Source organism: Oryctolagus cuniculus, chromosome 7 (assembly GCF_964237555.1).
Source record: "Oryctolagus cuniculus chromosome 7, mOryCun1.1, whole genome shotgun sequence".
NCBI classification, from domain to species: domain Eukaryota; kingdom Metazoa; phylum Chordata; class Mammalia; order Lagomorpha; family Leporidae; genus Oryctolagus; species Oryctolagus cuniculus.
This window is the reverse complement of record NC_091438.1, coordinates 143,720,282-143,743,920: the sequence shown is the minus strand read 5'-3', so window position 1 is coordinate 143,743,920 and position 23,639 is coordinate 143,720,282. Positions and strand designations below refer to the sequence as shown.

Below are 23,639 nucleotides of genomic sequence, written 5' to 3'. Positions count from 1 at the left end.
CGAAAACATCTGAACTAGTGTCATCTCCCACAAGGAACTTCGAAGTGATCAAGTTGGCCAAAAAAACCAGCTGTGGCCTTTGGCAAGGCTCACCCTGAGGTCAGGTGGAAGAGGTTCAGTTGGGTCATGTGACGACACTGCAAAACTCAACAGGCAGGTCACATCGTAACCCCTAGGAAGGTCGACTGCTCGAGGTCCTAACTAAAAGCCGAGCCAGATTTCAAATCCAAGCCTCACTACGTCCCACTGCCTCAGATGACAAAGCACTGATCACACAAGCTCAGCAACAGGAGGACACCTTTCCCGTTACTGTGATAACAGAACTGTTTTATTAAACACGAATGTACTTGTTTTGTACAAACACAATCACGTTTCTTCCCCTCTGCCCCAGAATCTCATGTTCACGTGGGCCCACTTTTGGCAGCAGGCAGAGAAGGTGAAGGAAAGTGCAATTCTGAGAGCAGCGCCACACACACCCGGCGGGAAAGCAAACCAGGCCGGGGCCGCTGGGATTCTCGCTGGTGCTTGGCAGCAGACCCTCGCCCTGTCCATCTCTCAACAGAGAATGTGCCAGGAACAGGAAGTCCTGGGTGTTACTTAACACTGCCAACTCCCTTGGCAACATCCTCTTCCGGCTCCTTCTACCCCGAGGCTGTAATGAGCGCAACACGATTCTTCAAGACGTCCTGCCCTGGTTCACATCCCTGTCCATTGTCCATCTCTCTTTGAGCATCAAAAAAACCAAAAACAAAAACAGAAGAGCACTGAGTTTCAGAAGGATGCCAGCCGACATTTTTACAGATGAGACCTACAACCTAGAAGTGGCCTGACCACCGTGCACAGCTGGAGACAACAGATTATAGAAACAGGTACAGCTGGAGAGTATCTCGGTTACCCAGCGAGGCCCAGTTATTCTGCATCTGTAGATTTAAAATGATCATCGTCTACCGTAGAATAGATGTGTCCCTCGTTGCTAAGAAAATCCACAGCTTGCCTAGAAAGCAAAGAATAAAGGACCATTTTCAAACCACCGCAGAGAGGAAACTCACCTTTTGGATGTGGTCACACAGGCAGACTTCACTTACTCCTGCCCTCTCTCAGCTAAGGATTCACAGCCACTGTACTCACAGGAGGCTCGCAGGGAGAAAGGCCGTGAAATTGCAACACTGAGGTTATCCTTGGAGACAGCACCTAGTAGAGCCGCCTTGGATTCCTCTCCCAAAGTGTGCAAAGAAAAAGGATTTCACTTAAATCCCAGTCTAAGCACAGTGAAGCTGGGATCTAAAGCTGTGGCCAGCCTGTACACGGAGTCTTCTAGTATAAATAACTGTCTTGGGACTGGTGTTGTGGCATGGCGGGCGGGCCCACCACACGCAACGCAGGCATCTCGTATCCGAGCTGCTCTGCTCCGGATCCAGCTCCCTGCTGATGCGCCTGGGAAAAGTGGGAGATGGCCCAAGTACCTGGGCCCCTGAAACCCGCATGGGAGACCCAGATGGTATCTTTATTCTTAAGATTTTCTTACTTTGAAAGAGCTACAGAAAGAAAGAGAGCGAGCGAGCGAGCGAGAGCTTGCTTTCACTGGTTCATTCCCCAAATGCCTGAAAAAGCTAGGGCTGGGCCAGGCTGAAGTCAGGACCCCAGAATTCCATTTTGGTCTTCTACATGGGCGGCAGGAACTCAACTAATTGGGCCATCATCTGCTGTCCTCCTAGGTGCACTGGCGGGAAGATGGATCAGATGTGGAACACCTGGGACTCAAACAGGTGCTCTGATAGGAGATGCCGACACTGGAAATGGTGGCTTGATCACTGAGCCATGACACTGGCCACCAAACAGCTATCTGTAGAGGGCCAGTACTGTGGCCAGCAGGCTGAACTGCTGCTTGGGACGCCCACTCCCTTACTGGAATGCTGGTTTGAGTCCCACTCCTCTGCTTCCGATCCTGCTAATGTACCCTGGGAGGCAGTAAATGATGGCTCAAGAGCTTGGGCCCTGCCATATACATGGGAGCACCCAGATGGAGCTTCAGGCTCCAGGCTTAGGCCTGGTCCAGCCCTTTTGTAGGCATTTTGGAAGTAAACCAACAGGTGGAAGCTATCTTTGTTTATGTCTCTCTCTCTGCCTTTCAAACAGATAAATAAGTAAACATTCAAAAAAGAAGTCACTTAAAGCACTTATGGTACACTGTTCCTCATCATCACAAGCACTCTGAGATACGGGCTATTCCCCTCACTTCACAGAACAGGAAATGGAATTACACCTGGACATTCTCTCCTATCTAGGCCTACACTATCAACTGGTTCACAGTAACAAATAACCACCTCCAAGCAAAGCAGTGCTCAGTCGGTCTGGCCAGTTCATCATACTGCGGCAGGAAGCTGCTCGTCTGAAGTGGACTGAGGTGTCAGCAGACCGTCTAATGGCTTCCAGTCTAGAGAGCCCAATGCACTCACGTCCGCAAGGGGACACCGGAGGGTCAGGAGCTAGGGACCTCCCTCCGTAGTGTAAAGCCCACGAGGTATCAGGCCGCTGCTCAGAATGACGTCTCTTACATAGCGGACCTTAGTGTTTGCTGAATGAACAAATTAATTATGAATGTGCCCCGCAGGGGAGACCAGGAGAAGCACCTGGCTCCTGGCTTAGGATCAGCGCGGTGCACAGGCCACAGCGCGCTGGCCGCAACGGCCATTAGGGGTGAACCAACGGAAAACGAAGACCTTTGTCTCTGTCTCTCTCTCTCACTGTCCACTCTGCCTGTCAAAAAAATAAATAAATAAAATAAAAAAAAAATTATGAATGTGCCGAGCAGCACCCTCTCCTGAGTCCTTCCATGTATCCGCGCTGAACAACTTCCCCTCTGTCAATGAGGTTGTAGCAAGCTTTTACTGCGTTGCTGGTTTTTATTTTTAAATTATTATCTGAAAGGGAGAGAGAGAGAAAATCTTCCATGTACTGGTTTATTCCCCAAATGCCTGCAACAGCCAGTGCTGGGCCAGGCCAAAGCTGGGATCTATGAACTTCACTGGATTTCCCATATGGGTGAAAAGGACCCAACTATTGGAGTTAGCGCCTTAGCATTAGCAGGAAGCTGGACTGGAAGGGGAGCTGGGACTTGAACGTGGAGAAGCTACTGCGGGATGTGAGTGTCCCAAGTGGTAACAACTGCTGTGCCAAAGGCTACTTTTCCACCCTAGGAAACCCTGATGAGGTGAAATGGGTACAACTGTGGAACCCCAGCTTGCAGAAACCCAATACTCACTTGATCGAGGCCACAGTCATGTGATGGAGTTGGTTCTTAAGATCATGAAAGTTTAATCCCTCAGGTCGTGGGCAAGCCTTAATCAAATTCAGCACCTTCAAGATTCAAATCAGAAACATATTAGCAACCACATAAATACACTGCCCTTTTCAAACCTCAGTCCCTTTGTAAGGGAGAAATGAGCCAGGTACTGGGAGCCTTAGTGCACTGAGGAAGCAAGGCCACGCAAGGCCGACTGCCAACATTTCTGAGGCCACACAGGTGTGGGCTACCTGATTCTGGGCTGGAGTGAGGCCATTTGCCGGCAGGAAGCTGTTCCCGCTGAAGTTTCCTGCTTCACTCATTCCTGGATTGCTGAAAGATGCTCTCCCTGCTGAGGGCTGGAGCTAAAAAAGGAGTTCACAACGTTAGAAATATTTCAAACAATTTGTTAATAAGCAGCCGATAAGAAACAGTTTAAGCGAAGAGCTTTCCCAATGACAACTGCTCACACTGGAAGGACAGCTACTATCTGATGAGAATTTCATAGTCCTCTGCAGCACAGAATATCAGAGAGAGACAGACAGACACACAGACAGACAGACACTCCTAGCTCCTCTTTTTTGCAGTGTGAGAACCACAGGAAAGGCAGCATGGAGAGCAAAGCCCCAGAGACCTGCTGTGATAGGACCCCAGGGCTCAATCCCCTGGGCACTGACTGACCGGTCAGCGAGGCACGAGGCTACACAGAGAGACCAACGGAGACACAGTCCCCACTGTCTCTCCTTCCGTTCTAACACCAGACTCCTCAAAGCGAGCCTATAAGCACTGTTTTTATTTCCTTTCTCCTTGGTCCCGGCTCAGCCCATCACTATCGGAATTCCCCAAATCTACCTCTGGAACTTTCTCTTCAAAGTCACGACCTTTCCCCCAGTGACCCACACATCTCTTTCCCTCTGCCCAGAGCCTGCCGTCTCAGAAGCACACACTGCTGACCACACCTTCTCACATACCACTATAGCTCCCTCTTCTACTGTCTACAAAAAAGGCTGACAGACGGGGCCAGCGCTGTGGCGTAGCAGGTAAAGCCGCTGCCTGCAGTGCCAGCAGCCCATAAGGGCACCAGTTCGAGTTCTGGCTGCTCCATTTCAGTTCCAGCTCTCTGCTATGGCCTAGGAAAGGAATAGAAGATGGTGGCCCAAGGACTCCCTACACCATGTGGGAGACCCAGAAGAAGCTTCTGGATTCGGATCAGCTCAGCTCCAGCCACTGCGGCCAATTGGGGAGTGAACCAACGGAAGGAAGACCTCTCTCTCTTTGCCTTTCAAATAAATAAATAAATCTTTAAAAAAAAAAAAAAAAGTGACAGTTCCCATAGACCTCTTCCTGACCATTCTCACTGCTGGCTCTCCACTGGGTACTGCGACCTGGATAGCTCAGACACTCAGAGTAAAGTCAAATCCATTACTTTCCTCCCCAACCTGTTCCGCTGCTATAGCCCACATCCATTAGTAAACCAATTCCGATCCCAACCCTGCAGACTTCCACAGTCGATCACCACGGCCTGTGAATGAAGCCGATTCTTTCCCCGCTCACTGGTACCTCAGGCTCTAGTTCCCGTATGCCAATCAAAGCCCCTGCCCCCCACTGCTACCCCTGGCATTTTCCTATGAACATGTCTCTGCTCTGCTTAAAAGCTGTCCGGTGGCTCCCTCTGCCTGTGAAAACAGACTAGACATGCAAGACTCAAGTCCACTCTGTACTTCCTCTTGACTTCTCCCACACTTTCCCAAGCTGCGCCTGACTTCTTGCCACCCTCAAACTCGCCTCTGTTCTCAACATGTTGTTCCCTGTCTGGGGAGACGCTCTCTGATGGACAAGGACATAAGCCTCAGCCATTCTCCCTCGCTGCCCAAAGGAGATGCACATAGGAATATATTCCTTGCCCTTGAATCTCAAATGGGTCTCATCCTACTGTCTTCATACCCACACCCCCAGTCACGGGAAAGACCAGTTTCAGGAATTCCCCTCTGCCTGCTGCCACTACCCCACCCCCACCCCCAGCCCTCCTAAAATGTAAAAAGGCCCGGCCTCTGGGGCGGGGCCATCAGTGTGCACATGGGCAACTGGTCACCCACCTCTACAGATTTATTTTCTCTGAATAAATTCGGTCTGGCTGTAAATTCGTACACTGCCTCCTCTCTATTCCGCACCTCGTGTGAGGAGGAACCAATCTGCAACTCTTCCTAACACTCTCCCCTCATCCACCTGAGAAACACTCCTTATCCTTCCAAGTTCTTTGTCAGGCCTTTGCTGACGCTCCCCAAGCCAAGTTAGTCACCGATTTCCTTCCTGGCTCTCAGCACCTGGCCCATTCCCTATCACAGCACCCGCTGTCCCGCGCTGTGTGTCCTTTTCCACACAGAGCCCTGCATGCTGCAAAGTGTCTGACGGACAGTACAGGCGGTCAACGTTCACGCTATTGAACTGAATACTAAACCAGCAAGAATGACAACGGGTCAAATACATTAAGAACACAAAGTGGGGCCAGCGCCGCGGCTCACTTGGCTAATCCTCCACCCGCGGCACTGGCACCCCAGGTTCTAGTCCCGGTTGGGGCACCGGATTCTGTCCCGGTTGCTCCTCTTCCAGTCCAGCTCTCTGCTGTGACCCAGGAAGGCAGTGGAGGATGGCCCAAGTGCTTGGGCCCTGCACCCGCGTGGGAGACTGGCAGGAGGCTCCTGGCTCCTGATCGGTGCAGTGCACTGGCCGTGGTGACCATTCGGGGGGTGAACCAACGGAGGGAAGACCTTTCTCTCTGTCTCTGTCTCTGTCTAACTCTGCCTGTCAAACAAAACAAAACAAAACATAACAAACAAACAAACAAACAAAAAACCCAAAAACACAAAGCAGATGCATGAGTGCTGGAGAAGAGAAATCCTAGCCAGTAAGGAGATTCTTTTAAGAAGTGTTCAGGGGCCAGCGCTGTGGAGCAGTGGGAAAAGCCGTTGCCTGCAGTGCCAGCATCCCATATGGGCACCAGTTCAAGTCCCGGGTGCTCCAGTTCAGTTCCAGCTCTCTGCTATAGCCTGGGAAAGCATCAGAAGATGACCCAAGTCCTTGGGTCCCTGCACCCTTGTGGGAGACTGGGAAGAAGCTCCTGGCTCCTGATCGGCACAGCCCCAGCCATTGCGGTCATCTGGAGAGTGAACCAGTGGAGGGAAGATCTCTCTCTCTCCCTGCCCCTGCTTCTCTGTAACCCTGAATTTCAAATAAATAAATAAATAAATCCTAAAAAAAAAAAGGTGGGGGCCAGTTCAAGTCCTGGCTGCTCCACTTCCGATCCAGCTCTCTGTCATGGCCTAGGAAAGCAGCAGGAGATGGCCCAAATCCTTGGGCCCTTGCACCCATGTGGGAGGCCCGGAAGAAGCGCCTGGATCCTGGCTTTGGATCGGCTCAGCTCTGGCCATTGCAGCCAGTTGAGGAGTGAACCAGTGGATGAAGACGGCTCTCTCTCTGCCTCTTTCTCTTTCTGTGTATAGCTCTTTCAAAAAAAAAAAATCAATCTTTAAAAATAAATAAATAAATGCCTTCTGTCTTTGTACCATTAAAAAAAGTAAAAATCAACCATTGTCCCTTGTGGTCAAAGCTAAATGCTTCCATGCTGCCTGCTGGTGAAACAGGATTCTACATTTATTTATTTTTCTTTCTTTTTTCATTATTTATTTGAAAGTCAGAGTTATAGAGAGAAAGAGAGAGAGGGAAAGATCTTCTATCTGCTGGTTCACTCTCCAAATGGCTTGGGCCAGGCCAAAGCCAGGAGCCAGGAGCTTCATCTGGTCTCCCATGTGGGTGCGGGGGCCATCTTCTGCTGCTTTCCCAGGAGCATTAGCAGGGAGCTGGATCAGAAGCAGAGCAGCTAGAACTTAAATCAGCACCCATATGGGATGCCACACTGCAGATGGTGGTTCAAACTGCTATGTCACAGCGCTGGCCCAAGGACTCTACATTTTATCATCTAGTAATACTGAGTGGATTCTTTTTCTTTCTTTCTTTCTTTTTTTTTTTTTTGACAGGCAGAGTGGACAGAGAAAGGTCTTCCTTTGCCATTGGTTCACCCTCCAATGGCCGCTGCGGCCGGCACGCTGCAGCCGGCGCACCGCGCTGATCCGATGGCAGGAGCCAGGTACTTATCCTGGTCTCCCATGGGGTGCAGGGCCCAAGTATTTGGGCCATCCTCCACTGCACTCCTTGGCCACAAAAGAGCTGGCCTGGAAGAGGGGCAACTGGGACAGAATCTGGCGCCCTGACCGGGACTAGAACCCGGTGTGCCGGCGCCGCTAGATGGAAGATTAGCCTAGTGAGCTGCGGCGCCGGCCGGATTCTGTTTCTTACCCAAATTTCTTCACCAACATGACAACCGCCCTCCCCCTTTCAGATGGTCTCAGCTCATACCCAGTCTTGCCCTAAGACTTGGTTTAGGCATCGCCTTCTCCAGGCAGCCTTTCTACGTGTCCAGGCCAGGATGGGACATCCTGTTCTGTGGTTCCACAGCACCCCGCACTTGGCCAACTTATCAACGCTTCCACTGTTTGGGTGTCCCAACCCCCACTTTGTAATGTAGCCCCCTCTGAGGGAAAGAATCACCTTCTTTTCTTTGCCTTTAATATTCTAAGTACACTTGTAGCCTCTACTCCCTAACCAGCCATTCTCAGGTCAAAACCATTTTTATCAAATAATATGCATCACTAACATATGTAATAAAACAAACACTTTAAACTTCTAGCCGATCCCGTTCCCTTTAACCCCCTTCCCAGCCTCCATTGAAGTCTTTGAGAAGATCCACACGTCCAGATGCCAGGACAGACCTTTTTCATCACCTCACTGGGTGCCAGGCGGCATTCAACACTCTATCTCCGTTCTCTCCTTCATGAGACGATCTTTCCAGAATATTGTACAGAATCACAATTCCTGGTTTTCTGCTGCCTAAGCAGCAACCTCTCTGACTTTCAACGACTCCTACTGTTTCTAGATTTCTAAAGGTTTGTGTGTCCCAGCACTTAGGGTCTCCGCCCTCTTAACTCCCTAGTTACGTCATCATTCAAGGCTTTAAATTATCACCCCCACACAATGACTCCTACTGTTCTTTCTCCGGCCCTGACTTCTCCCCAGCCTCATACATTCAGCTGCTCACTTGGCTGTCTAACTGGCATCTCACACTTGCAAGGTCCAAAACAGAACTCTGCATTTTACCTCCAAGTCTGCTAGCTTTATCCAGCTGCTCAAGCCCCAGACACAGGAGTCATTTTTGAACTCTCCCTTTTCCCCTCCACATTTTTAAAGATTTATTATTTGAGGGGCAGAGTTATAGTGAGTGAAGGAGAAGCAGAGACAAAGAAATCTTCCATCTGCTGGTTCATTCTCCAAATACCTGCAATGGCCAGGGGTGGGCCAGGCTGAACCCAGGAGCCTAGAACTCCATCTGAGTCTCCCACATGGATGGCAAGAGCCTAGATACTTGGTCCATCACCCACTGCCTTCCCAGGAAGATTAGCAGGGAGCTGAGTTGGAAGCAGAGCAGCCGGGACTTGAATTCTGATGTGGGATGCTGGTCCTAAGTGACAACTTAACCTGCTGTGCTACGCCAGCCCCTAAATCTTAGCATTCCTGTTCCTGCCATCACTGTCTTGCAGCTTTATTTGAGCACCTACCCACCTGTAATTACATGCATTCTCTGGTTTCTTGCCTGCTTCTTTGAACAGGAATTTGAGAGCAGATCCTCTGCCTACCTCACTGCTGCATCCCGAAGGACTAGAATGGTGAGTGGCCCAGAGTAGGCTCCATGAGTGTTATTCAAATACATAAACAAACGAGTTTACCTCTGTATCCCAAATGCTTAGCAAAGGTTAGGTGGCAACAGCCCTGTCACTGGCTTATTAGTTCTCCTGTCTCCCATGTAACCAATCCTCCACTGGCTTCTCGAATCCTCTGGGAATTTCTAATACTAGAATCACCCTCTGTGTGGTCCTAGACAGATTTGCCAATGTGAATTCACACAACAGAAAATAACAGGAGAAATTTCAGGGGAAAATATAATGGTCAATGTTTCTCTTCAGCCAACAGGCTGGCAGGAAAGCAGTAAGATGGCATCCTACTCGTGGTTCTGACACTCCTGGAGCTAGCAGTGCAGCCTGTAGTTACCTGTCTATACCTGAGGGCTGTGCTAGGCCTCAGCCACCCAAGCCAACAGGTGAGAGGAACCCGTGGTTCTAAGCAACGTGAGTGCTTCATCGGGAATAAAAACAGCGAGGCTCACAGAGAAAAGGTCTGAGGACTGGGAGATGCTCCTCGGGCCCAGCCGTCACGATGTCAAGGCACCACAGCCAGCGCAGAACAGCAGCCTCTGCTCCGGGCAGCTGCCACCTGGCCGGGACTTGTTCAGCACCACGTGTGCGCTCGCTCACCTGGCTGTGTGACTTGTTCAGCATCATGTGCGCATTCACCACCTCTAGGATGTGAGCAGTGAACTCGTTCATGTCCTCCAGGGGCATGATCTTAAAGGCTACCAGGCTCTTCTTGTTCTGTTAAAAATAAAGAGAAAAAGGAGAATTAAGGCTGAACACATTCAAGAGAATTTCAGGTCAAAACACTGTGGCTTTTGGGTCATGGTATTTTTGCCAATCAGGGGAAAATGTCTGTTATATACTTAAAAATTTCAACTCAGGGTGGTTCAAATATAGTCAATAATGAGGGAAGAAGTCAAATGAGCTCAGAGATGTTCATGGCTTGTCCAAGCTCACACAACCAAGCAGAGTCTAGTATCTGGACTGCAATTCAGAATTCTCTCTTTGACCCTTTATGGATGCCACAGATGGCAATTGTAGGTAGATTCTTTTTTTTTTTTTTTAACAGGCAGAGTGGACAGTAAGAGAGAGAGACAGAGAGAAAGGTCTTCCTTTGCCGTTGGTTCACCCTCCAATGGCCGCTGCGGCCAGTGTGCTGCAGCTGGCGTACCGCGCTGATCCGAAGCCAGGAGCCAGGTGCTTCTCCTGGTCTCCCATGGGGTGCAGGGCCCAAGCACTTGGGCCATCCTCCACTGCACTCCCGGGCCACAGCAGAGAGCTGGCCTGGAAGAGGGGCATCAGGGACAGAACCCAGTGCCCCAACCGGGACTAGAACCCGGTGTGCCAGTGCCACAGGTGGAGGATTAGCCTAGTGAGCCGCAGCGCCAGCCAATTGTAGGTAGATTCTATTTTTTCTCTATCATCCTGTTACTTTTATATTAAAGTACAAAGCAGTTCTGTCCTTTTGAAGAAGAGAATAATGAAGTAACTTCCCATTAAAAATGGAACTTAATTAAGTATTAAATATCTGAAACCTAGAAGCCACTTCATACAAATCCACTGTAACTGCCTTTTCATTGCCTTTACCTGGAAAGACCTCAGGTGACCAGCCACCTTCACGTATGTTTCTGGAGGAACCACGGTGTTCTCCCCACTGGCGTCCTAACAGATGAAATACAAACATGTCACAAAGGTCTCAGGGCACTAATGAAAGACAGCCTCTTTAAAATTTCTAAATATTGTACAGAATAAGAAAGTTACAAAGTAAAGAGCTAAAGGACCCTAATACGGCAATAACTAGTTTACCTCATTTTAGAGCTGCAAAAACCTCTCTAAAAATAATTCCCAGCTCCAAAGTTGTATGTTATGTACATCTTTCATAAAGGGCAAACAATTGTGACATCCTCACTCAACGTTCTCAGGTACACTGTTTTCTGTTGGACATGTGTGCTAGGAAAGCAACTCACTTTTAGAAATTAAAGGAAATAATTAAGAACATGCATTAAAATTCAGATTCATCAAAGTTATCAGAATACTGTTTAGATTACTAAATGTTTTAAAGCAACCTAAATATCCAACATAAAGGACACTTCATATAATGCAATATTCCACACTGCTGCAAACTGCGCACAATTCTACTCCCTGTCTGAGAAGAGCAGCTGTAACACTTTGAAAATGCTGATTTCTCAAGTGGGGGAAAATGTACACCAAAATGTTCACAGTGCTTAACTAGGATAATTATAAACAACTTTAATATTTCCTTCTTCCTAGAATATGCACATAATGTTTATATGACTTTGGAAAACTAGAAAATAAAGTGCACGCATTTAAAAATAAGAACACTGCGGGCCAGCCTTGTGTCTGTGGCCTGGCCCACCTCCGGCCGTTGCGCCCATTCGAGGAGTGGATGGAAGACTTCTCTCCCCCTGCCTTTCAAACTCCCTCTCTGTAACTCTGGCTTTCAAATAAATTAAAAATAAATAAATAAATAATTAAATAAAGCTGGATTGCTGTGTCTCTCCTCTTATCCATATATACTCCAAATACATGGAATGACTTACAAAAAAGAAAAACCATAGACATTATAGATAGAAATACAGACAATTAAAAAACACTTTGGGACTAAGAAAAACTTTTCAAAGTGAAAAAGGTAAGCTACAGAAACTGTTTTCACAGTTTCAAGGGGCAGCTATTTTGCTGTGCCAAATGTCCACTCCACTAACATATATTCTAGTTTCTAGTTCAGTTCATTTTCTTCTTCTTCTTCTTCTTCTTTTTTTTTTTTTTTTTGCATAAGATTTATTTATTTGAAAGGCAGAGCTACAGGGGGAGAGGGAGAGAGAAAGACAGAGAGAGAGAGAGAGAGCAAGCAAGCTCCATCTTCCATCCACTGGTTCATTCCCCAAATGGCTCCAATGGCCAGGGCGGGGCCGAGGTAAAGGCAGGAGCTTATAACTCTATCCAGATATACCACGTAGATGGCAGAGGCCCGAGCACTTGGACCATCTTGTACCGCTTTTCCAGATGCACTAGCAGGGGGCTAGATAGGAAGTGGTGCAGCATGGGATCAGTGCTGTGGTGTAGCGGGTAAAACCACCACCTGTAGAGCTGACATCCCTTAAGGGTGTTGGTTCAAGTCCCAGCTGCTCCACTTCCAATCTCTCTGCTTTGGCCTGGGAAAACAGAAGATGGCCCAACTCCCTGGCTTTGCATCCACGTGGGAGACTTGGAAGACACTCCAAGCTCCTGGCTTCAGATCAGCCCAGCTCTATCCATTAAGGTCATCTGGGAAGTAAACCAGCAGACGGAAGACTCTCTCTCTCCCTCTGCCTCTCTGTAACTCTGCCTTTCAAATAAATAAATAAATCTTAAAAAAATAAATAAAAGAAAGTGGAGCAGCTGGGACTTGAACCGTCACTAGACTATGGAATGCCGGCATTGCAGGTGGCAGTTAACCCACTGTGCTACAACGCCAGTTTCTCTTTCAATTCATTTTCTTCGTATTTATAGACAATCATATACACATTACATTACAAAAACGAGGTCAAATCATACATACATACATACATCTTGCAACACGTTCCTTTTCTCAAATTGACAGTAAATATTTCTTTGTGATGATACATACATTTCTAAATAATTTGCAGTATGTATAAATAAACCATGGCTTACTTAATAATCTCCTATTGCTAGCATTTTGGTTTTGCTTTTAATTTTTCATTAACACATTATGATCAACATTGTGTTCTGTTTTGTTTTGACAGGCAGAGTTAGACAGTGAGAGAGACAGAGAGAAAGGTCTTCCTTTGCCATTGGTTCACCCCCAAAATGGTTGCTACGGCTGGCTTGCTGCACCGATCCAGGTGCTTCCTCCTGGTCTCCCATGCGGGTGCAGGGCCCAAGTACTTGGGCCATCCTCCACTGCCTTCCCTGGCCACAGCAGAGAGCTGGACTGGAATAGGAGCAATCGGAACAGAATCCGGGGCCTCAACCAGGACTAGAACCCGGGGTGCCGGCGCCGCAGGCGGAGGATTAGCCTAGTGAGCCATGGCGCTGGCCATGATCAACATTCTTAGAAGTGAATCTTTGAATGCACCTTTAATTATGTCAGTATAAAACTCTAGAAGTAGAGTTGCTGTTTCAACATTTTAATCATTGAAAATTTTGACACAGGATGTTTGAGGAAGGGTTTGCCAATTCTTGTTTATATTATCGGGGTAGAATGGTATTTTTCCTTAAACAATGGCAAATCATTCAACACATATTAGGTGCCTACTAAGTGCGAGAGGCACTATGCTGCTCTCACCAGAACCTGACACTGTCATTCTTTGAAATTTCTTTGCCAATACAATGAATTAAAAATCGTATCTCGGGGTCAAAGCTGCGGTGCAGCAGGCTAGGCTGCTGCCTGCAGTGCCAGTATCCCATCCGAAGGCAGGCTCGAGCCTCAGCTCCCTGCTAACGCACTTGAAAAGGCAGTGAAGGATGGCCCAAGTGCTTGGGCCCCTGCACCCACGTGGGAGACCTGGAAGAAGCTCCTGGCTCCGGATCAGCCCAGCTCTGGCCGTTGCGCCCAACTGGGGAGTGAACCAGCGGATGGAAGACCTCTCTCTCTTTGCACCTCTCCTTCTCTCTCTGTGTAACTCTTTCAAATAAATAAATAGATCTTTAAAACTTCTTTGTCCATTTTCCTAAGGTGCAATTGTGGGTGTTTTTTTTCACTTTGTAAGCATTTTTAGTTAATATTTAAAATGTTTGTCATTTGTTGCAAATATTTTCTCCATTCATATAAACAGTAAACAGTATTTACTAAGTCAGGCTGGGCCAATTATGTCACTGACATTATTCTAGGTGTTCTAGGTGCTGGGAATACAAAGGTGATCAAAGAAATAATTTTTGTTCTCTTGGAATTTACATTCTACGGTGTCCTGTCACTTGCCTTTTTAGTATTTTGGGAAATTTACAAGGTTTTAAACTTTTCTTTTTTTTTTGACAGGCAGAGTGGACAGTGATAGGGAGAGACAGAGAGAAAGGTCTTCCTTTGCTGTTGGTTCACCCTCCAATGGCCGCCGCGGCTGGCGCACCACACTGATCCGAAGCCAGGAGCCAGGTGCTTTCCCTGGTCTCCCATGCGGGTACAGGGCACAAGCACTTGGGCCATCCTCCACTGCACTCCCGGGCCACAGCAGGGAGCTGGCCTGGAAGAGGGGCAACCGGGACAGAATCTGGCGCCCCGACCAGGGCTAGAACCCAGTGTGCCGGCACCGCAGGCGGAAGATTAGCCTATTGAGCCGCGGCGCCGGCCAAGGTTTTAAACTCTTACGAAGGGGCCAGCACTGTGGCATAGTGGATAATGCCGCTGCCTACAGTGCCAGCATCCCATATGAACACTGGATCAAGTCCCGGCTGCTCCACTTCTGACCCAGCTCTCTGCTATGGCCTGGAAAATCAGTGGAAGATGGCCAAAGTCCTTGGGCCCATGCACCCCCATGGGAGACCCAGAAGTTTCAGGCTCTTGGCTTCGGATCTGCCCAGCCCTTGCCATTGCGGCCATTTGGGGAGTGAACCAGCAGATGGAAGATCTTTCTCTCTCTGCCTCTCTGTAACTCTGCCTTTCAAATAAAATAAGTAATAAACACATACATAAATAAAATAACTTTTATGGAATCAAATATATTAATGCATCACAGTAGGGCTTCTGCCTCTGACGTCTCACTTAAGTATTATTTTTTATTAAAAATTTTAAAAGGTAATATTTAAAAAGTGCATCTTCTCCAAAGTCCCAAAGTAACCCTACCCTGATCAAAAACAGCCTCTTACATCTGTGTCGACCCACTGACGGACGTCCATGGGTGCAGCTGTCATGTCATCTATTTTGTAAACAATGTTGGTTGGTGCCTTCTCCGCATGTCTGATTATCCCCACGATGGTGACCTAGGTTAGGAGAAAAAAAAACAACTTTATCTTTCAAGAAACCAAAGCAGCACATATGCATTTTTAAATTAAGTCATTTCATTCTTTATATGATCGACTCTTACACAAATTCTTTCACATACCTGTGAAATCTCAACATTCCCAATTTTGAAAACTTCATCGGCCAGAGTGGCAGAAAGCAGCTGGGATATGGTACAGGGCACAATGTGCTGGGCTCGGGCTCTCTGCAAAGCAACGTGTGCATAAATTCAACTAAAAGTATAGTGATGACCACGCATTTAACACCTGCCACCTGCCAAACACATTAAATAAATTGGAACATTAAACTTTCTCTAAAAAAATTTAAACAATTTACTTTCATTTTATTTGGAAAGCAAATAAAGAACTTGAGAAAGAATCTTCCGTCCACTGACTCACTCCCCAAATGCCTGCAATAAGCAGAGCTGGGCTGGGCCAAGGCCAGGAGCCAGGACCTTGAACCAGGTTTCCCTCATTGGTGGTAGGGACCCAAGTCATCCGGGCCATCATCCGCTGCCTCCAGGGTACACATTAGCAGGAAGCTGATACAGAAGTAGAGTCAAGACTTACACACAGGCACGAGGACAGGATGCAGGCGCCCTAGGCAGTATCATCACTGCTACCCCAAATGTCCACCCTGGACACTGAATCACAGGGATCACATAGCTCACAAATGCCACATCTGAGAATTCAAACCTGGGTTGTTCTGACCTCAAAGCTCCCACGGAACAGGTAAGTTGGAGCCACAGGGAGGACTCAAGAAAATGAGGTCAGCGGGGCGCCCAATCCGGAAGAGCCGCTGCCAGAACAGACCTTAACAGAAACCCCAGCTTGGAGGTGAAGGCAGGCTGGAGGTGGCAGCCGGTCACTGAGGAGATGGCACTGGGAAGGGTTTGAGAAATGGCCGGCAGAAGTAACGCTTTGGAACTGGTCTAGATCTCATAATGAAAACCTAACAGAAAGTTGGAAGTACAGTTTCCTTCAGGGCAGATGTGTGGCCATCAGAAGGAGCCCCTGATGCTAATGGGTTAGGAGCCTGGCCGCAGTGGACACTCAGTGAGGAGGGACAGCGTGGGGTGAGAGTGTCTAGTGAGGACACACGAGTCACACCCTAGAGCAACCTGACAACAGTGTAAACCCTCATTTTTGTCTACCACTGCCAAGGGAACGACAGGGTGACAAAGATGAAGCAGGTGGGAAAGGATTTGCCTTCAACACACCAACCAAGGGAGGTACAAATCCAAACATAAACCTCATCTTTTCTTTTTTTAGCATTATTTATTTGAAAAGCAGAATTACAGAGAGGGAGACAGAGAAAGAGGTTTTCCATCAGCTGGTTCACTCCCCAAATGACCACAATGGCAGAGCAAGGCTGATCCAAAGCCAGGAGCCAGGAGCTTCTTCCAGTCTCCCATGTGGTTGCAGGGACCCAGGTACTTGGGCCCTTCTACTGCTTTCCCAGGCCACAGCAGGGAGCTGGCTAGGAAGTGCAGCACCCAGACTCGAACCAGTGCCCATATGGGAGGCAGATGCCGCAGGCGGAAGCTTAACCTTTTATGCCACGGCCGGCCCCCAAACCTGATGCACTAGGGTGTGACATGTGCTACATGGCATCTCAGAAAACTGTATTGCCGATTTCAAGAAGAAGGAACGTCAGGGCTGGCCTCTGAAGCATTATGACACTGAGAGAAACAGTGAATAAGGAATGAGCACTAGAGGCTGGATGCAAGGTGCACCCCCACGGTCCCTGAGGGCACATGCGCAGTAACCACAAACACCACTGAGGAGCAAGAGTTCTAGGGGGGGTGTTGCGGTGCAGCATCCGCTACCAGTCACGGCTCAGCCCCGGCTCCTCCACTTTGAATACGGCTCCCTCCTGAAGTGCCTGGGAAGGCGTGGGAAGGCAGTGGAAGATGGCCTAAGTATCTGGGCCTCAGCCATCACCCAACTGGTGTCAATAGCCAGGGCTGGGCCAGGCCGAAGCCAGGAGCCAGGAACTCCATCTGTGTCCCCACCTGGGTGGCAGCACCCTAAGCTCTTGGGCTATCTAGCATCTGCTGCCTCCCAGCATGTATCAGCAGGAAGCTGATCAGAAGCGGAGGAGCTGGCTAGAACTTGCACTCCGATATGGGACGCAGGCATCTCAGGCAGTGCCACACCACCTGCCCTTCGTGGTTTTTTTTTTTTTTTTTTTTTTTTTTTTTGACAGGCAGAGTGGACAGTGAGAGAGAGAGACAGAGAGAAAGGTCTTCCTTTGCCGTTGGTTCACCCTCCAATGGCCGCCGCGGCTGGCGCGCTGCGGCCGGCGCACCGCGCTGATCCGATGGCAGGAGCCAGGAGCCAGGTGCTTTTCCTGGTCTCCCATGGGGTGCAGGGCCCAAGCACCTGGGCCATCCTCCACTGCACTCCCTGGCCACAGCAGAGAGCTGGCCTGGAAGAGGGGCAACCGGGACAGAATCCGGCGCCCCAACCGGGACTAGAACCCGGTGTGCCGGCGCCGCTAGGCGGAGGATTAGCCTAGTGAGCCGCGGCGCCGGCCACCTTCGTGTTCTTTTTAATAATATTCGCTTAAGGGGTCAGCACTGTGGTATAGGATTTGTGCCGCCATCCCATATGGCCACCGGTTCGATTCCCGGCAGCTCCACTTCCGATCCAGCCCTCTGCTGTAGCCTGGGAAAGCAGTGGAAGATGGTCCAGGTCCTTGGGCCCCTGCACCCATGTGAGACCCTGAGGAGGTTCCTGGCTCCAGTTCGACGCAGCTCCGGCCGTTGCGGGCAATTGGGGAGTGAACCAGCGGATGGAAGACCCCTCTCTCTCTCTCTGCGTCTCTTTCTCTGTGTAACTCTGACTTTCAAATAAATAAATCTTAAAAAAAAATAATATCCGCTTAATAACGGGATATTAATCCCAAGCGAGAATGTTTACGGAAAGCGACTGCAAGACGCCGACGACATGCCAAACCGACCCCCAGGAAGGTTCCGAGCGTTCGTGCCCCTAAAACTTAACAGCCACGGGGAGTAACTCCCTAATCAGATCCCGCGTAACACCGCTCCGTCGCCTCCCAGGGATCGGCTAGCGCTTCGGGACAGGACAGGACAACACAAGCCCCTTTCAACCTACCGATTTCTTTTCGGCCTGAGAGGGCGTGGGCGACCCGAAGCCGCCCGGCGACTGCGTGTAGCCCCCGGTTCCCCCGTAGCTGGAGCTGCTGAAGGTCTCGTAGGAACCTGGCAGAGAACAGCAGGGGCGTGAGCCCCACGCCGCCGGCCCAGCCCCCGGCACCTGCCGCTGGCCGAGCCCCCAGGACCCCCGACCCCCGACCCCCGACGGCGCCCACCTCCGGCGCCCGCCCCTCCCCCTCCCGCTCGCCTGGGCCCCAGGCGCGCCGTCCCGCGAATCCTGCGACTGTCCCCCTCCGCCGCGTCACCCATCGTTACTATTCCACATCTTGGTCTCGAAGCCTTCGGAACAGAGGACCAGGAAGTTCCAGTCGAACGGGCTCGCAGAGCACCTCAGAACCGAGTTGCGGCGGCAGCGCGGTGTCTACTTTACTCTGGCGCCACAAACTTCTTCCCGCGAACGACGAAGCCAGTCACCTTCCAGCACGCTTCTCGCTTCAGCCAATCAACACCCACGGACCTTACGCTTTCTCCCATCGTCTCAGGCCAGGCCTCGGAAAACGCGCACTACGGCCCAACTCGCGCCGGAAGCCCCTACGGCCATCTTTGTTATGGGTAGAATTGGAGGCGCGCAAGCGCAAGCCTGGATCTGCGGGATGCTGATAGGACAATAGCTCAGGGAGACAACCAATTGGAGCCGGCGTTTGGATTAGCGGTTAAGAAGGCGGTTGGAATGCCCACATGGCAAATCAGAGTGCTTCTGGCGTGGAATCCCGCCTCCGCGCCTGAGTCTGGCTTCCTGCGCGCACCAGGAGGGGCGGGGCCTGTTACTTAACTGGGCACCTGCCGCTCACCTGGGAGACCGGCATTACATTTTTGGCCTCCTGACCGTGGCAGGCAGCTGCTCTTTCTGTGTCTGTTTCTCTTGCTTTCTGCATATCAAAAGATAAAATAAAACTTAAGATACTTTCTTATCCAAGAGTTTGTCTCACTTCCGTCAAGCTCGCTCCTCCTTCCGTCACTTCCTTTGTTCGGTGCCCTCCAGTTCCCGCCAAACTCCTGCCAAGTCACCACGTATGGGACGACGCTTTAAACTAACTCCTGCACGCCTAGCTGTGCCCTCGCAGTCCTAACCCGGCACCTCGTGTGGTTGCTCATTTTTTCCTCGTATAATTAATTATCTTTCTGTAATGCCACTCCTTGGTCCTGATTCTCCCCTATATAAGGAAGCGGCACCCTTCTACCTTTGATGCCGCCTTTTTTTTTTTTTTTTTTTGGAAAGCTTTTATTTAAGAAATATGAATTTCATAGGTACAGCTTTTGGATTATAGTGGTTCATCCCCCCATACCCACCCTCCCAGCCCCACTCCTGTCCCACCACCTACTCCCTCTCCCATCCCATTCTTCATTAAGATTCATTTTTAATTATCTTTATATACAGAAGATCAACAGTTTGCACCCACACAGACACACAAAGATAAAGTACTGTTTGAAGACTAGTTTTACCATTAATTCTCATAGTACAACACATTAAGGATAGAGGTCCTACATGGGGGGCAAGTGCACAGTGACTCTTGTTGATTTAACAATTGACACTCTTATTTATGAAGTCAGTGATCACCCGAGGCTCTTGTATGAGCTGCCAAGGCTATGGAAGCCTTTTCAGGTCACAAACTCCGACATTATTTAGACGGCCATAATCAAAGTGGAAGTTCTCTCTTCCCTATAGAGAAGGGTACCTCCTTCTTTGATGGCCCCTTCTTTCCACCAGGATCTCACAGAAATCTTTCTTTTTTATTATTTTATTTTATTTTGTTTTATTTTATTTTATTTTTGACAGGCAGAGTGGACAGTGAGAGAGACAGAGAGAAAGGTCTTCCTTTTACTGTTGGTTCACCCTCCAATAGCCGCTGCCAGCACACCGCGCTGATCCGATGGCAGGAGCCAGGTACTTCTCCTGGTCTTCCATGGGGTGCAGGGCCCAAGCACTTGGGCCATTCTCCACTGCACTCCCTGGCCACAGCAGAGAGCTGGCCTGGAAGAGGGGCAACCAGGACAGAATCTGGCGCCCCAACCGGGACTAGAACCCGGTGTGCCAGCGCCACAAGGTGGAGGATTAGCCTATTGAGCTGCGGCGCTGGCCAGAAATCTTTCATGTAGATCATTTTTTTGCCAGTGTCTTGGCTTTCCATGACTGAAATGCTTTCATGGGTTTTTTTAGCCAGAGCCAAATGCCTTAAGGGCTGATTCTGAGGCCAGAGTGCTGTTTAGGGCATTTGTCATGTTAGGGTCCGAAAAAGCCCACCGCCCGAGGAACGACTCCAAGAGACTTTTTCTCTCATGCAACCAGCAAAGGATTAAATTTATTGATCCAACATGTTGGGGCCCTCTGAACATACAAGGACAGAGGAGCAGCGAGGAACTACAGCATAGGGTTTATAAAGGCAAAAACCGCAAAATCGGGAGGGGGCAGAGAATACACGGTTGTTAAGCGGTTGTTAAAATCTTACAATCAGCAATTATGATTTTAAGACATAGACAAATTACATCTTCATTATTAGCCCAGGTAACCCAGGTGCAACCTTTCTACTTTTAAGCTTGAGCAATCATGCTACGGGGTTTTTGTCCGTAGCCAAGGGTGATGTAGTGCACTGCTATTGTCCGACTATTTGAGATCATAGTTTCAGACCAGAGTCTCATGGTGGGGGGTGCTTTCCCAGAATGGAGTCTCAAGTGCTCCAAAATGGAGTCCCTACTGTCAAGGTGCTACTTCACTCTGTTTTATTTTCACAGCTGCACCAGGAAGGTTTAAACCTGTAAGCTTAAGCTTAACTTTTTACACCCACACATATACAATTTTAACTCTTCAGTCATTCTATGAGTCTGCTGTGTGGCCTGCTTCCCATGTTGGATCATTCTCTCCTTTTTAATTGTTATTATTATGACGCCTTTTTAATGTCTAAAGATGCCACCTGTCCTCATCGAGGTCTAATCCCTGGTGTGACAGGATTGGCTTTAAGTTTAAAAATTTCCCACAGGCCATAGTCTGCTGGGTGGTTATAGGTTATCTTGCTTTGTTGCTTCAGAGCAGAGACTGTTCCTTTGAGAGAAACAAGTTATAGATATCAGTCTGCTCATCTGGCTGTAACTGGCATATTTCTGGCTTTTGTGCTTGCTTGATAATGGCCAAGGCCACCAAAATGTAGTTTCTGCCTTTGAAAACCCCTGGCCACTGCAACTCGGGGCTTTCTTTCCTGGACTTGCTCTGTGAGAGGGCAGTCTCCGCTGGCTAATAAAGACTCCTAATTTGACCTCAAAAGTCTCACTGTGTTTTTAATCTGTGCTCCCCACAACACAGTCACCTCAACAGTTCTCCATATTCCTTGGGCTCCCTTCTATAGGGAGTGTCACACATCTGTGACTTCCTTGCTCTACTGTCGGACTGTTAGACTTTTTTATTTATTAACATATTTATTGATGCTTCCAGTGTGTTGTGGGTCCTGGGCTGGCCACTAGGATGGACTGATTTGTTTTCTTTTTCTAAGGCTGCAGGCACTGCCTTGAGCATTTTACCGTTAAGAACTCTGTGGGGTATGGAGGTACCATCATTGTCCCCATTCAACAGATGAGGTACGGAGAGGCTAAATGGTTGGAGTCTGCATTCAAACCCAGGCAGGTGGGTTCTCTCTACTTTTGGGGTTGCTGTACCTTCAAGAACTTCCTAGAACCAGGTTTCAAACTGGTAAGAATATAAAATGTAGAGGGGTGGGCACTGTGGGTCAGTGGAGACTCAAACAGATATTTGTACACCCATGTTCACAGCAGCATCATTCACAGTAGCCAAAAGGTGGAAGCAACCCAAGTGTCCATGGACAGATGAATGGGCAAGATAAGTGTGGTGTAGACATGCAACGGAATATTACTAAACCTTAAGTAGGCAGGAAATTCTGATAAGTGCTACAACATGGATGAAACAAAAAATTCTTGCTAACCGAAGTAAGCCAGTCACAAAAGAACAACTATTTTGTTTTTAAAAACATGAATTTTTTATTTGAGAGTCATACAGAAAGAGATCTTTGACTGGTTCACTCCTCCCAAGACCCACAATAACCAAGATCTCCCATGTGGGTACAGGGTGCACATTAGCAGGAGGCCATAATGGAGAGTGGAGCTGGGAGCTGACGCCAGGCACTCTGATTCGGGGTGTGGGTGTCCCAAGGGATGTCCTAACTGCTGTGCCAGACACAAGGCCCTATCTATTGTTTGATTGCATTTCTCTGAGGGACCCCGAGTACTGAACTCCATGGAGACAGAACAGTGCTTGCCAGGCACTCGGGCAGGAGGAATGGGAGTTAGTGCTTAAGGAGTACAGAGATTCTGTTTGGGGAGGTGAAAATTCTGGAGGTGGGTAGTAGTGATGGTTGCACAACAAAGTGAATGTATTTAATGCCACTGAACTGTGCATTTCCAATGATTAAAGTGGTAAATTTCATGTGTATTTTAGTGCAATTAAAAATATTTTAAATATAAAGATTTATTTACTTGAAAGGCAGAGTTACAGAGAGGCAAAGGCAGAGAGAGGTCATCCATCTGCTCGTTCATTCCCCCAGATGGCCACAATGGCTGGAAGTGGGCCTATCCAAAGCCAGGAGCCAGGAGCTTCTTCCAGGTCTCCCATGCAGGTGCAGGGGTCCAAGAACTTGGGCCATCTTCTGCTGTTTCCCAGGCCATAGAAGAGAGCTGAATTGGAAGTGGAGCAGCTGGGACCCAAACTGGCCACCCACATGGGATGCCGGCACTGCAGGGACTAGCTTTACCCACTATACCACAGCAATGGCCCTGAATTTAAAAAATTGAAAGATAAAATAGAAAGCATCTCAATCTGGTGTGTATTGTGTATCATGTGCCAGATACATGCATCAGCTCTGCTAAGTGCTTAAGGTGTAATATTGCCCAATGCTTTTATTTTTTAAAGACTTATTTTGCATTTATTTATGCATTTGAAATGCAGGAGAGTGAGAAGAGAGAAAGAGAGAGAGATTGATCTTCTTCTATATTCTGGTTCACTCTCCCAATGGCTGCTACAGCTGGGTAACCTGTTGTGCCACAATGCCAGCCCCTCTCCCAATACTTTTGACCTACCACTTTATTTTTTAAATTTATTTATTTTAAAGATTTATTTATTATTTGAAATACAGAGTTACAGAAGGCAAAGTCAGAGGCAGAGAGAGGTCTTCCGTCCGCTGGTTCACTTCCCAAAAGGCCACAACAGCCAGAGCTGTGCCAATCTGAAGCCAGGAGCCAGGAGATTTTTCCGGGTCTCCTATGTGGGTGCAGGGGTCCAAGGACTTGGGCCATCTTCCACTGCTTTCCCAGGCCACTGCAGAGAGCCAGATTGGAAGTGGAGGAGGCGGATCTCGAACCCACACCCATTTGGGATGTCGGCACTGCAGGCGGCGGCCTTACCTGCTATGCCACAGCACT

General features: G+C 48.8%; 1 protein-coding gene across 4 annotated transcripts; it reads right to left on the bottom strand.

Annotated features, from left to right (window-relative positions):
* Positions 1-306: 306 nt before the first annotated feature.
* On the bottom strand, positions 307-18,821 carry RPA2 (replication protein A2). 4 transcript variants are annotated; one of them, XM_051829664.2, is made up of 9 exons: positions 18,474-18,821; positions 18,157-18,263; positions 15,141-15,242; positions 14,905-15,018; positions 10,672-10,746; positions 9,706-9,822; positions 3,535-3,642; positions 3,263-3,357; positions 307-994 (listed from the first exon to the last, which is right to left on the bottom strand). In XM_051829664.2, the coding sequence occupies exons 1-9, from the start codon at positions 18,481-18,483 to the stop codon at positions 910-912; spliced, it is 813 nt and encodes a 270-aa protein (XP_051685624.1). In that variant the 5' UTR covers positions 18,484-18,821; the 3' UTR covers positions 307-909. The 4 variants fall into 4 exon arrangements, with proteins under 4 accessions (XP_051685624.1, XP_051685623.1, XP_051685625.1 ...); XM_051829663.2 differs by having other exon boundaries at positions 3,535-3,648; positions 18,474-18,799; XM_051829665.2 differs by having other exon boundaries at positions 3,535-3,648; positions 18,464-18,771.
* Positions 18,822-23,639: the final 4,818 nt, after the last annotated feature.

Excerpts from the sequence above, each read along its gene's own strand:
- RPA2 (XM_051829663.2), bottom strand. Across the intron at positions 9,823-10,671 it reads GTCACCTGAGGTCTTTCCAG|AACAAGAAGAGCCTGGTAGC; the intron begins GTAAAGGCAATG and ends TATTTTTAACAG. Across the intron at positions 995-3,262 it reads ATGACTGTGGCCTCGATCAA|GCAAGCTGTGGATTTTCTTA; the intron begins GTGAGTATTGGG and ends TTTGCTTTCTAG.